Below are 15,494 nucleotides of genomic sequence, written 5' to 3'. Positions count from 1 at the left end.
TTCCAAGACAAGTGGACCAATGGTTGCTCTCTGGTTGAGGTCAAAGGCCAACCTGGATGTCTGAGTTATTGCCATGCATTAGCAGCTGTGAGAAAAGTCTGTCTGAGTGTCAGTATACAAATTCTCAAAACCCACTAAAAAAAGTCAGCACATTCCAAGGCCAAATACACCTTTGAATAGGAATAACTCTGCAGGAGATTCCAATCTTCCTTTCTGTCTTTTGGTGATTACCCAAAAAAATCTTAAGAACTACTTCTGTTTGTCTTCACTAACGGCATAACTGCTTTACAGTCATTGATAGAAACAGTTTCTGTTGCTGTAGTTTACATCCTAGGTCTTACACATTTATTTGTAATATATAGTTTTCAATAGGTAAAGGTAAAGGTAAAGGCCCTCCCGTTGATCGTCGATTTGCTCGAGCGGGCCCAGTAACGTCTCCATTGGAGACTTTGTTGTTACTGTGTCTGGCATATCGAATACTCTCGGTAGCTTGCCGGGCTCTCCGAGAGGGGCGGAGGAATCGAACTCGGGTCGGCCATGTTGGCCGCTTGTAAGGCAAACGCCCTACCCGCTGTGCTATTTTTAATGCCAGTTAGTTGTTTGTTCCTCAGGTGTCAGTTACTTAAATTTCCCCTTTCTTTCAGTTTCAACACAGTATGTTCCCCTTTGCCAACTTCTGCTCTAAAGTGCCCCCTTGCAAAATCTGACCAAGGCAGAAACTATGTGCCATCCTGTGTCCTCACTCACTCCACATACAAATTAAGTCATATTTCAGACTGCATTCACTAGATCTGTTAGCAACTTGGATTGTTTTGCAACCAGTGGTTATTTATTTTAAAATCCTTTATCAAAGCCCCATTCATCACTGGCTGTATTTAAACTGGCCAGCTCACAAGAAGAACAACCACTGAAAAAAATGATGACAGTGTAGTAAAGGAAAGCAGAAACAAAAGAAAACAACATATGTGTGGTCTAAGTGAGGACAGTTCCTGGAACAGCGACAAATGCTGCAGAATGAATATTGCAAAAGATTAACCCAGAGTGATTAGGAAGATGGGACTCTGGGGAGGACTGGGAGAGGAAAGGACGCAACGCAGAATAGACAATTGACAAAGAATCTAAAGGTCTCTGAGTTGGAGCAAAAGTACAGAGAGTAAAGTGTATGCCTTGCATGAGGCTGACTCCTGTTCAATCCCCAGTATCTCATATAGTCCGACTCCTGAGCATCACTGAGTGTGGCCCAAAACCCAAATTAAAAAAAACAAACAGATAGAATCTAAACATCTGAAAGATAGATGAAGATAAAGGAAGGTGATTATATAATCAGAAACAGAAAGCACACAATTGTGGCAAGGCAAAAAAGTGGTCCTTGAGCACAGAGCACATATTTGGAATGGCTTTGGACAATGGGGCATAATAAGGAAATTTCACTTATAGTGCTGTAGAGATAGTATAGCAGATAGGCACTTGGCTTGCATGCAGCTGACCTGGGTTCAATCCCGGCACCATGTATATTCCCCTGAGCATCAGCAGGAGTGGTCCTTGAGCACAGAGCCAGGACTAAACCCTAAATACTGCTGAGTGCCCCCCGCCACCCCAACAAAAATTTCATTAAAGAAAATTGCTAAACCTGAAATACAGTGGGTAGTAAGTTTGCCTTACAGTGACTAACCCTGGTTCTATCCCCAGTACCATATATGATATTTCGAGCACCAGGAGTGATTCCTGAGTATAGAGCCAGGGGTAAGACTGAGCACAGCTAGATATGGCCCAAAAACAAAATCAGAAAAAGGAATTGTTTAAATCTTAAATATTGTCCTTTGGATGTCATGGAATTCTGTTAATTACTTATATCTACACATACACAGGCAAAAATTAAATTCATGCTCAAATTTCCCAAAAGATATGTGATGAATACATATGCCGTTAATCAATGAATACTTGTAATTAAAAAAAATAAAAACTGTAAAATATAAATAATGCTACAAGTCACTGGGATGGAAAATAAATTAAAACATGAGATTGTGCAGGAAGTGATGAATATGTGGAACATTTTTCAATCATAAATGTTAAAAGTATGAGTAATTTGCTTGGGAAAATTTTGGCATTCTCTTTCTCTATTTTTCACCTTCCTTCCTTCCTTCCTTCCTTCCTTCCTTCCTTCCTTCCTTCCTTCCTTCTTTCTTTCCTTCCTCTTTCCTTCCCTCTCTCCTTTCCTCCATTCCTTCCTTCTAATAAGGTTGGTATTTGTCTTTTTTTCATTTTGGGAAAGGAGGAGATGCTAGTTTCCTTTTTTGTGTCTCTTTTCATCCAAGTATAAATATCCTTTTGATTCTGCTCAACAGCATCTGGCCCATGCTTAAATGATAAGCTGAGTTTAGTATCTTTTACCCAGTAGCTTGAGCAACGAAGAACAGAGAAGAAAGTTTGAAAATGCAAATTGTTATGAGAGAGGCAGAAACTGAGTGTCTAAGCATTTTTATTACACTTCTGTGACCCACAATATATATGCCCCTGTGTTGCTTTTAATTGCAGGAGAATGACGAGACAAAACAATTGCTCTACCGTCTTCTATCTGGTACTTCATTCATTAGTACGCTTTCAATCTTAACTGGATTAGCAATCTTCTCACATATAAAACGGTATTTAATATTGCAGGTCACAAAATAAAGGAAAGAAGTGTCTAAAGACCCACAATATATTTCATCATTTAAGTCATTTGTACTGTTGATAAACCTGAAAAGGAAAGAAAAGAATTATAGTTTCCCAAAGAACAAGCATATTCAAAAAAATATTACTTTTGAAGATATTACTGCTTCTAGATACTGCATTAAAATTAAATTTAATTATTGATAATAGCAAGAATATCCAAACTCTCGTTTGTTCTTTTTTTTTTTGACAAATATGCAACTTCTCTATGTATTTTCTACTTTCTCACATATGGAATATTTGGCTTTCATTATTTGAAGATGCTAACACTTGCTACCCCAATAAGCAATATAAATTTAGATTAATGAAATTTCATTAGAGTCTCTAATCTAACTAGTCCTGTAGTAAATCTTTGGCACTATCCTTCAAACATGTTTCTTATTTTTTTTTCTTTTTGGATCACACCTAGCGATGCTCAGGGGTTACTCCTGGCTCATGCACTCAGGAATTGCTCCTGGCGGTGCTCGGGGGACCATATGGGATGCTGGGAATCGAACCGTGTTGGCCATGTTGGCTGCGTGCAAGGCAAACGCCCTACCCGCTGTGCTATCGCTCCAGCCCCATGTTTCTTATATTTAACAGAAGCAGGAAATAACTTAGCACACAATATCTAAATCTCAATATCACATACAAGTGACATTTACTTACAGTAATTTTAGTCATTTTTCAAAGATATTACTTTGGTGTGTTGAATAACAACTAGTGCTTAACACAAAATTATTCATCAGGGATCATACAATGAAAACAAATGGTAGACTGAATCTCTATATATATTCTAGAAAAGAATATAGCATCAATTTTTGACAAATAAATAGTTACAAATCAACAATTAGGTTCATTAATTAATTTTAACATGTTATATTTTCTATTTGTTATGAGATAATATATAATTGATCACATCCCTTTTATATAAATAAGCACCAAATAAAAATAAGAATAGAAAAAAATTAATTATGTGGGTAATATAAAGATACATATAATATATATATTAGTGTACATTATATACACATGTAAGGCTTTGCATGTACTTTGAATTTCAGAGTGATTTTTTAATATTTTGGAATATCTACTGTATATTCTATCCTACTGTAAATGATCTTACCTTCAAACTACTTACAAATAAAAACTTGGAAATTCTACATTTTCTAAACAAAATTCCATGCATGCTTTCTCTGGAACATACACTAACATCATTTCTTCATTCAAAATTATATCTTTAAAATATCACATTTTCACTATTGCTATGTTTCATTGCAAACTATCAAAGATAGTGTTGTTAGTCTTTCTTAGTCACTTACAAATATCTGCTATTCCTATTTGAAGGTGAAAAGCAAGAACAACAAAAGAAAATCTGCAAATCATTTATTTTTTTAGTAGTGATTAAGTGGAAATACCAAGGATTCTGAGTCAAAGTGATGGTAGCCTACTTCATTGTCATGAGCCCATTCCTACTTAGTATCTCCTCCAGACACTTTAATAACTTAACAAAGATGTAATAAGTTGTGGGCTTGCATTACTATTCAGTAGGTAGAGTCTCAGGTTTTCTTCTTCAGTCAGCCTTTCTATTCCCAAATTTAAGGTAATATAATATACAAATGAATAGAATATAATAAATATAATACATAAATGAAATTTTATTGTTCTTTTATGTAGGCACTGATTTTCCCATTATAAATAGAACATATATTTTATAATTCTCATTATAAATAGAATGCACATGAATCAATTTACAATGGTATATCTTAACTATACTTCTTCAATATACTAAGCAGCAAAATATTTTATATATAACACATATGCAGTATATCACATCTCTATTCACCTTATTATCTTTCCTGGAAATGCTTTGTAGTTTACATTATTAATTTAAAATTTACATTTTCAAATATTGCTAATAACACAAATTTCAAATCCAGAATTTGTTTGCTAATTCTTTGCATTATTAAGGAAGCGTTTATCATAATGTGTTCTTTTTACCTATACAGTATTTTAATCTGTAAAATTTAGTCTATGCAAACAATGCATGGTTAAGTAACCAAAAGAAAAATCAACTTTTCATTCATCTTTGAGTCTCAGAACTAATCATTATTTTAAATATATCAAAGATCTCAGTGGCCTTCAAACACTTAGCATATAGTTGGTCAATAATTTATCAAGATGAAGGACTGGAATGATAGCACAGCAAGTAGTGCATTTGCCTTGCATGCGGCCGAGCTGGGTTTGATTCCCAGCATCACATATGGTCCCCTGAGCACAGTCAGGAGTAATTCCTGAGTGCAGAGCCAGGAGTAACCCCTGTGCTTCGCCACATGTGACCCAAAAAACTGTTACTGTCACTGTCATTGTCCTCCCATTGTTCATCGATTTGCTCTAGTGGGCCCAGTAACATTGTGAGACTTGTTACTGTATTTGGCATATTGAATATGTCATGGATAGCTTCCCAGGCTTTGCTGTTCAGGTGACATACTCTCGGTAGCTTGCCGGGCTCTCTGAGAGGGGTGGAGGAATCGAACTCGGGTCGGCCCTGTCAGCCGCATGCAAGGTAAATGCACTACCCGCTGTGCTATCGCTCCAGCCCCCAAAAGCAAAACAAACAAACAAAATTTATCAATAATATCTTTGTGATAAATTTTGCACTTTTTAAACACTATATAGAAGCCTGGAATAACTTATTAAGGATGAAATTTTAATATAAACTGATCTTAATTGTAATCTAAAATTCTTATGCTGAATAGACCTTATTCAAACCAAATTTTTAAATCCAACAAGAATTGAAACTTACCTCTCAGAGAAGTTAATTGAATCTAAGCTTTTGGAGTAGAAGGGAATCCTACATTTTGGGAAGGATAAACCCAGCCAAGATCTTTTTAATTTTTTCCGTGATTTTATAAATTCCTACAGAGGAGCAGAGGAGGTGATTAATAACTAAAAACATAAGTTACTAAAAACAAAAAGTGTAAGAGAAAAATAGAGCTAATTCATATGAGACTGATTGCATAGGAACTGGAGAGAGTACAGAGGTAAGGTGATTGCTTTGTATGTGGCAGACCTAGGTTTAATCCCTACCACCCTGCCCTGACCTTTGGGACTAGTCAATGTGGATAACCAGGAGAGGGGGTGTGAGTGGGAATAAAGAGAAACAGAAGAATGGGAGCAAGATAAGACTCTGATCAAGCTCCAAATTTATTTCTCCCAAGCTAGCTTTTTATAATTGATTACATGAGGAAGTTGGCAAAATGGGGAATTAAGAAAGCATGCAGATATTCAGTAAATCAGGGTGTGAGCCAGATTGGAAATACTCACGGACCCAAAGATTCTAGGGGCTCATGTTTACCCATTTGCCCAGACCCTCTGATGCTAAGATCCTAAGCAACAGCTTTGCACGATTTGCATTATTCTACCCTATTTTAGTCACCTTAGGACCCAACTAAAAGCTGTTAGGATCGCGTCTGGATTAACACAGATCTTCACAGGCCTGCCTGCTCTCCATCTGTTGGGAAAGGCACCCTCCTTCTCACAGGAAATGAGCCACAGGATCTCACCAATACACTTCTGCTCTTAATAGTCAACAGGGTCGCATTCATATTAGAGCATATCTCTTTACTATTTTGCCATGTTTCAAAAGTGTCCTCATTGAAAAAGTAACACTTGTCATCATGCCATATCCATCTCTTTGGACAAGGTTGACATTCGTGCTCTGAAAGAAAGATGCAGTTTTTCTTTGATTTGTATTGATAATCTTTATCCTATCACTACTATTATCCTCTGTGCTGACTCAACCAAATTCACTTGTTTTTCTTCTATATACATCAAATATTGACTGGAGCGACAGCACAGCAGTAGGTCATTTGCCTTGCACGTGGCCAGCCCAGCCAACCTAGGTTTGATTCCTCCACCCCTCTCAGAGAACCTGGAAAGCTACCGAGAGCATCTCGCCCGCACAGCAAAGCCTGGCAAGCTACCCGTGACGTTTTTGATATGCCAAACACAGTAACAACAAATCTCACAATGGAGATGTTACTGGGCCTGCTTGAGCAAATCGATGAACAACTGAAGGACAGTGCTACAGTGCTACATCAAATATAAAGCATATGAATCTTCTATTTAGGGTACTTACATAGTGCTACAGTGGATCCATAGCAATCAAATCAACACAGTTCTAAAAACCAAGCTGTTTTCTATTGTGTTTTCCTACACAGGAGCCCTGAATTATGATTAATTTCCTTTATTCATTCTGACCAATTTTTTCATATTCCTACATGGTAATTAAAAAACAAAACAAAACAACTAATCACAAGAAACATTGTGTGGGCCCTCTTCTGCAGGTTCATTGGGGAGCCGGGGAGCGTCACTGTCCTGCACTCCACGCACGCTCCCTTTTTCCTCTGCGCTGCGCCCTCATCGCAGGGCAGCTAGAGGAGACTTTGAAGAACACCAGCCCGAGTTCTGCTGGACCTCCTGCCCACCTCCTCAGCTGCCCTCCTCTGCAGGTTCGTAGGTCAGCGAGTCCTTGAGACTGGCTGGGGGTGTGGCCTCTGCTGTAGGGGGCATGGCCTCCTCAACTGTGGCTGTGGCCTTCTGTGTGGCTGCAGTTATATTTCCTTCTCCCAGCATTCTCGACTCACATACTATCCTTTATCACCTAATTCTGTGGAAAAAGTCCCGGCCACCTAAACCTCAAAACAATAATCCACTGGCCTATTTCTATTCCAAAAAAAGACCAGTACGCAAAGAAGCTGTACAAGCCCAATATAAAAGAACATATCTTTCAATGCTTCACTAGATGCCTGTCATAAGCCACAGAATAATGTCTGAGAGGAAGGACATATTCTAGAAGGGGAGAAGGGTGACCATCATCGACCGTCTTATTCAGAATCCTTTCCCGCAACAAGAGGAAACAGTGCTAGTGAATCCCAAGGTTTCACCTCTGGACAACCACAACAGCATGAAGAAACAGCACAAATCTCCACTATGAGGAGAGGACGAAGAAAATACTCCCGAATCCTCAACAGGGGTTACCCACAAATATGTTCTCTCCAATAAAAAATTCTGAGATGAAATGCTGAGGATGCTCAAGGAACTACTCAAAAAATCAATGGGGCAAACATCCAGAAAATTAAAGGAAGAAATGAAAGAAACAGTGGAACGATGGTTGAGAAAATACAGGAAGAAATGAGAGCAGAAACAAAAAAGCTACAAAAAGAAGTGTCACAAATAAAGGATTCGGTAGATGAAATTAAAAACTCAGTGGGTGCCCTCAGCAGTAGAATGACTACAGACGAAGACAGGATGAGTGAGTTTGAAGATAAGCAACAGAAATCATATAGGCAACAACAAACAATGGGATCTCAAAATAGCTCTAAGACAAATCAGAAACCTAGGGGATGACGCCAAGAGGAACAACATTAGAATCATCGGAGTACCAGAAGGACAGGGAGCCAACACCAATGAAAAAGCCACAGTGAAAGAAATCATTCCTGAAAAGTTCCCAGTGTTAAAGAATGCAGACATACAGATCAAAGGATCCAGAAGGGTGCCAGCTAAAAGAGACCCGAATAAAAACACTCCAAGGCATAACATAGTCAGAATGAGGGATGCTGTGGATAGAGACACAATGCTGCAACCAGCAAGATCAATGAAGGAAATCACATACAAAGGAGCACGCCTCAGATTTACAGCAGACCTATCAGAGGAAACCTTCCAAGAAAATCTATGAACAACGGGAGGACAGTGCTACAGTGCTACAGCAAGTATAAAGCATATGAATCTTCTATTTAGGGTACTTACCTAATGCTACAGTGTATTCATAACAATCAAATCAAAGCCATCTATGACAAACCCATGGCAAGCATTATTCTCAATGGGGAAAAACTAAGGGCCTTTCCTCTAAGATCAGGGACAAGAGAAGGATGCCCACTCTCACCACTTCTGTTCAATATTTCAATACTAGAAGTACTTGCAATAGCGATTAGGCAAGAAAAAGACATTAAAGGAATCCAGATAGGAAAGGAAGAAATAAAGCTCTCACTATTCACAGGTGGTAAGATACTATATCTCGAGAATCCTAAATCCTCTACCAAGAAACTCCTAGAAACAATAGACTTGTACAGTAAAGACGTAGGCTATAAAATTAATGCCCCAAAATCCATGGCCTTCCTAATTGCAAATAAAGAGACAGAGGAAAGTGATATGAAAAAAAAATCCCATTCACAACCATGCACTGAAAATCAAATACCTCGGAATCAGCCTAACTAAAGAGGTAAAGGACCTCTAAAATGAAAACTACAAAACGCTACTCCATGAAATAAAAGAGGAAACGAGGGAATGGAAACATATCCCCTGCTCATGGACAGGAAGAATTAACATTGTCAAAATGGCAATACTCCCAAAAACATTATACAGATTCACATTAATACAGATTAATGTGATCCCTGTAAGGATACCCATGAAATTCTTCAAAGAAATAGATCAAGCACTACTGAAATTCATATGGAACAACAAACACCCACGAATAGCTAAAGCAATTCCTGGGAAAAAGACATGAGGAGGCATTACACTCCCCAACCTCAAACTCTACTACAAAGCGGTAATAACTAAAACAGCATGGTACTGGATCAAAGGAAGGGTCGCAGACCAATGGAACAAGGTGGAGTATCTCTACACACAACATCAAATATATGAACATGTAATCCTTGATAAGGGAGCAATAAATGTGAAGTGAAGCAAGGAAAGCCTCTTCAACAAATGGTGCTGGCATAACAGGACAACCACATGCAAAATATGGGCTTAGACATCGACCTAAACACCATGCACAAAAGTCAGATCAAAATGGATTAAAGATCTCAACATCAGGCCAAAACCATAAGGGACATTGAAGACAAGATTGGTAAAACCCTCTACGATAATGAGGCCAACGGTATCTTCAACGACTACACTCAACTGACCAACCAAGTGGAAACAGAGATAAACAAATGGGACTATCTTAAATTAAGAAGCTTCTGCACCTCAAAAGACACAGTGACCAGAATACAAAGATAATATAGAGAATGGGAAAAGATATTCACCTAATACCCATCTAATTAGCGGTTGATATCAAGGATATACAAAGCACTGGTTGAACTTCACATGAATAAAACATCCAACCCCATTAAAAATGGGGTGATGAAATGAACAGAAACTTTCTCAAAGAAGAAATCCGAATTGCTAAAAGGCACATGAGGAAATGCTCTACATCACTAATCATCAGGGAAATGAAGATCTAAAGAACAATGAGATATCATCTCAAACCACAGAGACTGGCCCACATCCAAAAGAACAAAAGCAATCGGTCTTGGTGTGGATGTGGTGAGAAAGGGACTCCACTGCTGATGGAAATGCCGACTGGTTCAGACCTTTTGGAAAACAGTATGGACAATTCTCAAAAAATTACAAATTGAGCTCCCATTTGACTCAGCAATACCACGCCTGGAAATATATCCCAGAGAGGCAAAAAAGTACAGTTGAAATGAAATCTGCACTTCTATGTTCATTGATGCACTTTTCACAATAGCCAAAATTTGGAAAAAAACTGAGTGCCCGAGAAAAGATGACTGGTTAAAGAAACTTTGGTACATCTACACAATGGCATACTTGGCTGTTAGAAAAGATGCAGTCATGAAAATTTACACACAAGTGTACTACATGGAAAGTATCATGCTAAGTGAAATGAGTCAGAAAGAGGGGGACAGACATAGAAAGATTGCATTTATCTGTGGAATATAAAGTAACAAAATAGGAGACTAACACCCAAGAATAGTTGAGATAAGTAACAGGAGGTTCAATCCATGGCTTGGAGGCCAGCTGCACATGCCAGGGGAAAATGCAGCTCAGATAGAGAAGGAAGCACCAAGTAGAGGGTGTTGGGAGGATCCTCCCAGGATGGGAGATGCATGTTGAAATTAGACTATAGACTGAACATGATTGTCACTCAATGCCTCTTTTGCAAACCACAGCACCCAAAAGGAGAAAGAGAACAAAAGGGTATGCCCTGCCACAGAGGCGGGGTGCGATGGGAGGATGGGGTGTGGGTGGGAGGTATACTGGGATCATTGGTGGTGGAGAATGGGCACTGGTGGAGGGATGGGTACTTGATCATTGTATAACTGAAGCGCAAGCACAAAAATTTGTAAATCTACAACTGTATCTCATGGTGTTTCACTATTCAAATTTTTTTTAAAAAGAAAAAAGAAGAAACATTGTTTGGTGTTGATCAATGCCCAACCTACATCAATTTTCACCAGAGTTTAAGCACTTCTAAACTCTGACTTGCTGTCCAAGTCTTGTCAAAAGCACATGATACGTTTTACTTTTAATATTCATAGAAACTCTTAAAAACACTACCGATACCAAGGGTAAGATATGCTTTTTAATTTTTTTGCATTAATACTCATCACACATGGAACAGATGGACTGAACTTTAAGAATGAGTTCTCCTATAAAGATAATTCTTTTCTATCTTCAACTGATATCAGTTCCCAAATAATCATAGTAAAGGTCATATAGGATAAGCCATATGCTGCATAACACTTTATTAAGTAACTATAAATAAAAGGTATTTGGGAGTGCAGAGTTATAATTACCTTTTCTGTTATTCTACTAACTACACAGAAATATTTATGTGTCCTCTGTCTAAATAAAATCCTCCCTCTTTGAGTAACAGCTTCTGTGAGAAACATCATTAGGTACTGTTGCATAGCAATGACCATTGGCTTAAATTCATTTTCTAGTAAATATCTCATAGAAGAATATAGAATTACCTTTATCATTTCTATGTAGTTCACGGCATAATTTTGTGGTCATATTTTGCAGAGTTATAAAGAGTTTCTCTATCATCATAGTGTTATTCATGTTATCCATCATTTGTAGGGAAACATTTCTTTGAAGTTCATCTTTGCCTTTTTGCAGTTTATTTACTTTTTCCATTTGTTTCTCGAATGTGACATAAACTCCATATCAAACAAGGGAGAAGATTAAACATTTTAGTTATTTGAAATAATCATCACCTTTCTTAGGCAGAAGGAGTCTAAGGTCTATGAAATTAGTCACTTTATTCCTTTAAATGAAGGAAAAAGACTAAGTAGAATATTATATATCCTCTTTGATAGTACATAACAGTAATTGTATTTAATTTTGGAAGGGTGCAGGAATATCTAGCAGTACTCAGGGTTTACTCATGACTTTGTGTTCAGAGATCACACCTGTAAATTTCAGGGGATCCATACTTGGTCTCTGGGATTGAATTGAGGTCAGCTATGTACGAGGCAAATGCCACTTCACTGTTTTTTTTTTCAGCCTCAAAATACTTAATTTAAAAAGTAAAACTGCTGTAATTCAGGAGGCTTTTTCTTTCATTAAAAACATGCATAATACATACACATTCCTCCTAAGACTCCCAGTCCAATCATCAGGAGAAGGCAAAGAAAAATCAAAACTCTGAGGTGCCATACACGAGAAGGTGGAGGGCAAGCTGTGGAAGAAAAGTTAAGAGCACTGTAAGAGAGCTCAAGTAGAGCCTTATTGAGTTATTAAGTTTTTATTCATTCATTCATTTATTTTATATTCATTTTTTTCTTTCCATTTTCCTAGCCACATGTTCCAAATAACATGTCCCTGTTGCTAGACACCGAATGATAAATTTGTCCTTGTTGTTTTTGGGGGCCACTCTAGGTGATACTCAGGGGTTACTCCTGGTAGTGCTCGAGGACTGTGTTGGATGCGGTGGATGGAATCAGGGTCACATTGGTGCAAGGCAAATGCTCTACCTACTGTACTCTCATTCTGGCCCCAGGACATTTTCCTTTCCTTAAGAATAAAACAAGAACAGAAAAATTTATAAGCTATTTAGTGTGCCACCTGCTTCCCACTGATGGGACTGTTCACTGGTAAGATAGTTCAAATGCCTGAGAAGTAAAACTGGAGTTTCAAAAAGTGTGAGTTGTTTAACCCCTGAAACTCCATAATGTCATAAATCAATGATGACTCAATAATAGCAGAAAATTTCCCAAAGAAGAAAAGAGAGAAAACCAACAAATCTAAATATACCACATATCTGGTCTGTATAAATTGGGGGAAACTGTCACTGACTGTTCAGAAAGAGGCCAACCTGAGAATTCTTTAAATAAATAATTAGGGTGCCAAAAATAATTTGTTACTTATATTTTCCCTAGAAATCCTGAGACTGAGCCCTTGGAGCATAAATGGTAGACTACATCTTTGTGATGTCCCTAGCATCCTCCCTTAGCCAGGTCTCAGTAAATGCAAATATAAATCATTTTCTTATTATAATATTTTGTGTGTTCTAGGAACAGATTTTAGTTGAAGGCTTTCTTTTTGGTGAGCAATAAGTAAAAAATAGTCACTTCCCTCTTAAAGAAAATCTCAAGTATTATGAACTTCTTATTATAAATACAGAATTATGAAAATCTTGCATGATTTAAATGGTCATTATATGATACATGGATAGCTCGCAAAAATAAAATTTGTAGACTGAGAATCCATGGGTGTTACATCTGCCAGTATTTACCTATATTTTTCTTTACTTTTTGATGTATACTCTTACTCATTTTAACTTGTCTGTATTTCAGTATACTGGGTAAAGATCACCAGAAGAATTTTTAGGATAATATATGCTTGACATATTATAGAATCAAAATAGAGAATTTAACTTCTGTCTCCTTTTTTTAGTCTTTCTGTCTCTGTCTCATACACACATTCAGTACTTTCCTATTAAAGAGAATTTATAAAATAAGACTTTCCTAAATAACAGATTTTTTTGTTTTGTGACATCATTTTATGATAAAAAGATCAAAACATAATCATATGAAATACTATCTTATACTGATTATATTGAGTTTAATATTAAAAAATAATTTCTGAAAGATTGAATATTCAAGACAATGATAAGTGCCTTAAAAATGGTATAAACATTTTGTGTGAACACATAATTTTGGGAAAAATAGGAAGCTTTATTAAAAATGGAAATTCCCGGGTCAGAGCTAAAGCTCAACAGGATATCTTTGCATGACGGAGGCTTAAGCTCCGGTTGAGGCTTAGGCTCAACCCCAGATGTCACTGGCTCTCTTGTACACACACACACACACACACACACAACACACACACACACACACACACTGCAGAACCATTGTTCTCTCATCATTTCTTAGGATGCTTGTACTTTACTGCTCATTCCCACAGACATAACCACCTGCTACACTTCACTTTACCACCCGTAACATACTTAGAGTTCAAAAATCTTACCTTCTATCTCAAGTTTCTCAAACGCCACAGTATTTTCTCTCTTACTGGGGTCCTGGAAATTCAAATCTGCATAAGTAATTTCTTCAGACATTGATGACTATGAAAATAAATAAAAAAGATAAAAAAAATAGTAGGCAAAGGTTGACTACAGAGTAGAATGTTAAGCAGACACTGTGACTATGAAACAAAGCTTAAACTTCTCCTTTTGAAGCCACCACATGTAAATGAGCTGCAGCACATTTGTGGTCTCAGGATGTAGATCTCTTGCAAGAGGGTCATTTTCTGTCAATCTAGTTTTAGACAACAACCTAACTGCAAAGGGGCTACTCCTTGATGAGGGGTCTTTCTGTCAGAGGATTAAGCACCTTTGCCAATCTACAACCCGCTTTTGACATTTCCTTAGAAATCTTCAAATCTGCAACATATGGCTAATGCAGTTCCAGTATTGGAACTGAGTCTTTGATCTTACAAAATTTTCTTATCTGGGAGTAAATATTCGATTCACCTAAGTTAAGGAATTTACCTAAGTTTTTAAAAGCAGCTAAGTGTAGAGTGAGACAGAGAAACCCTGAGAGCTCTAGACACAGTACAGTAAAAGTAAGGCACAGTACAGACCTGAACAGATGCTGAAAGCAGGATGGACAACCTCAGGATGTGTCTCTTAGGTAGCAACCAGGAGGATAAGAGTTGCAGTTACTGGGGCAAAAGACAAGATCCCACGTTGAAATCCCACTGGAATCAAAGTCTCTAGGACAATGCTGTCAAAGCAACAAACTCTTGCTTTCAGGCCCCTCATTGTGTTTGAATTTGAAACAGAAAAATCTTTACACTCCCAGAGGACAGGCAGGAAACCATCCCCATAACTTCACAGTGGTCTCTAAAAGTTCAGTGTAAGTGAAGCTCTAGTTAGGCACATAGGCATGGGCTGCATGATGCATTCTGATTAAGAACTAGATCACTGAATCTCTGGAGCTGGAGAGACAGTACAGGAATTCTTGTGCTTTTCCTGCTTGTAGTCAATCTTGCTCCTATCTGCAGCATCAATGTCCCAGCCCCCAGCACTGCCAGAACTACTTAAAGAAGCACCAAGTCAAGAGTAATCCTCAGTACAGCTGGGCACTCCTCCCTACTGACAATGTTCCCTCGCTTCCCCCAATGGAAGATCTAGAGTTTCCAAAGAGTTCTCTACATGAATCACTTGCACTCGTTTCCCTGGTCCTGCTTCCCAGAACCTCATACTATCTTTTCCTATTTCCCATTTCTCTGGGTACTTTCCACCCTGGAAAAGGCAGCAGTCTACCTGTCCTCATCTTTGTGTCATTTATATTTTTGTTTTGGGGTCACACTCAGCTGTGTTTAGGACTTCTTCCTAGCTCTGTGCTCAGGGATCATTCCAAGCACAGTGCTTGGGGACCATATGTTGTGCTTGGGATTGAGTCTGAGTTCGCCCCATGCAAGGAATGTGATGAAACACCTATACTATACTTTTA

The 15,494-nt window shown here is 37.9% G+C and overlaps 1 protein-coding gene across 1 annotated transcript in view; it reads right to left on the bottom strand.

Annotated features, from left to right (window-relative positions):
• The window catches only part of CLEC12A (C-type lectin domain family 12 member A), a 37,133-nt gene extending 23,029 nt beyond the window's left edge, over positions 1–14,104 (bottom strand). The window contains exons 1-6 of the mRNA XM_056114818.1: positions 14,005–14,104; positions 12,122–12,214; positions 11,505–11,693; positions 6,252–6,406; positions 5,492–5,604; positions 2,566–2,736 (exon numbers count right to left, since the gene is read on the bottom strand). Coding sequence (XP_055970793.1) covers positions 2,566–2,736; positions 5,492–5,604; positions 6,252–6,406; positions 11,505–11,693; positions 12,122–12,214; positions 14,005–14,095 — 812 coding nt within the window. The 5' untranslated portion in view covers positions 14,096–14,104. The remainder of the gene's footprint in view (positions 1–2,565; positions 2,737–5,491; positions 5,605–6,251; positions 6,407–11,504; positions 11,694–12,121; positions 12,215–14,004) is intronic.
• Between the last annotated feature and the right edge of the window lie 1,390 nt (positions 14,105–15,494).

The sequence above is a fragment of the Sorex fumeus genome, unplaced genomic scaffold (assembly GCF_029834395.1).
Source record: "Sorex fumeus unplaced genomic scaffold, SorFum_2.1 ptg000003l, whole genome shotgun sequence".
Classification (NCBI taxonomy): Eukaryota; Metazoa; Chordata; class Mammalia; order Eulipotyphla; family Soricidae; genus Sorex; species Sorex fumeus.
This window is presented reverse-complemented; position numbering and strand designations above follow the sequence as displayed.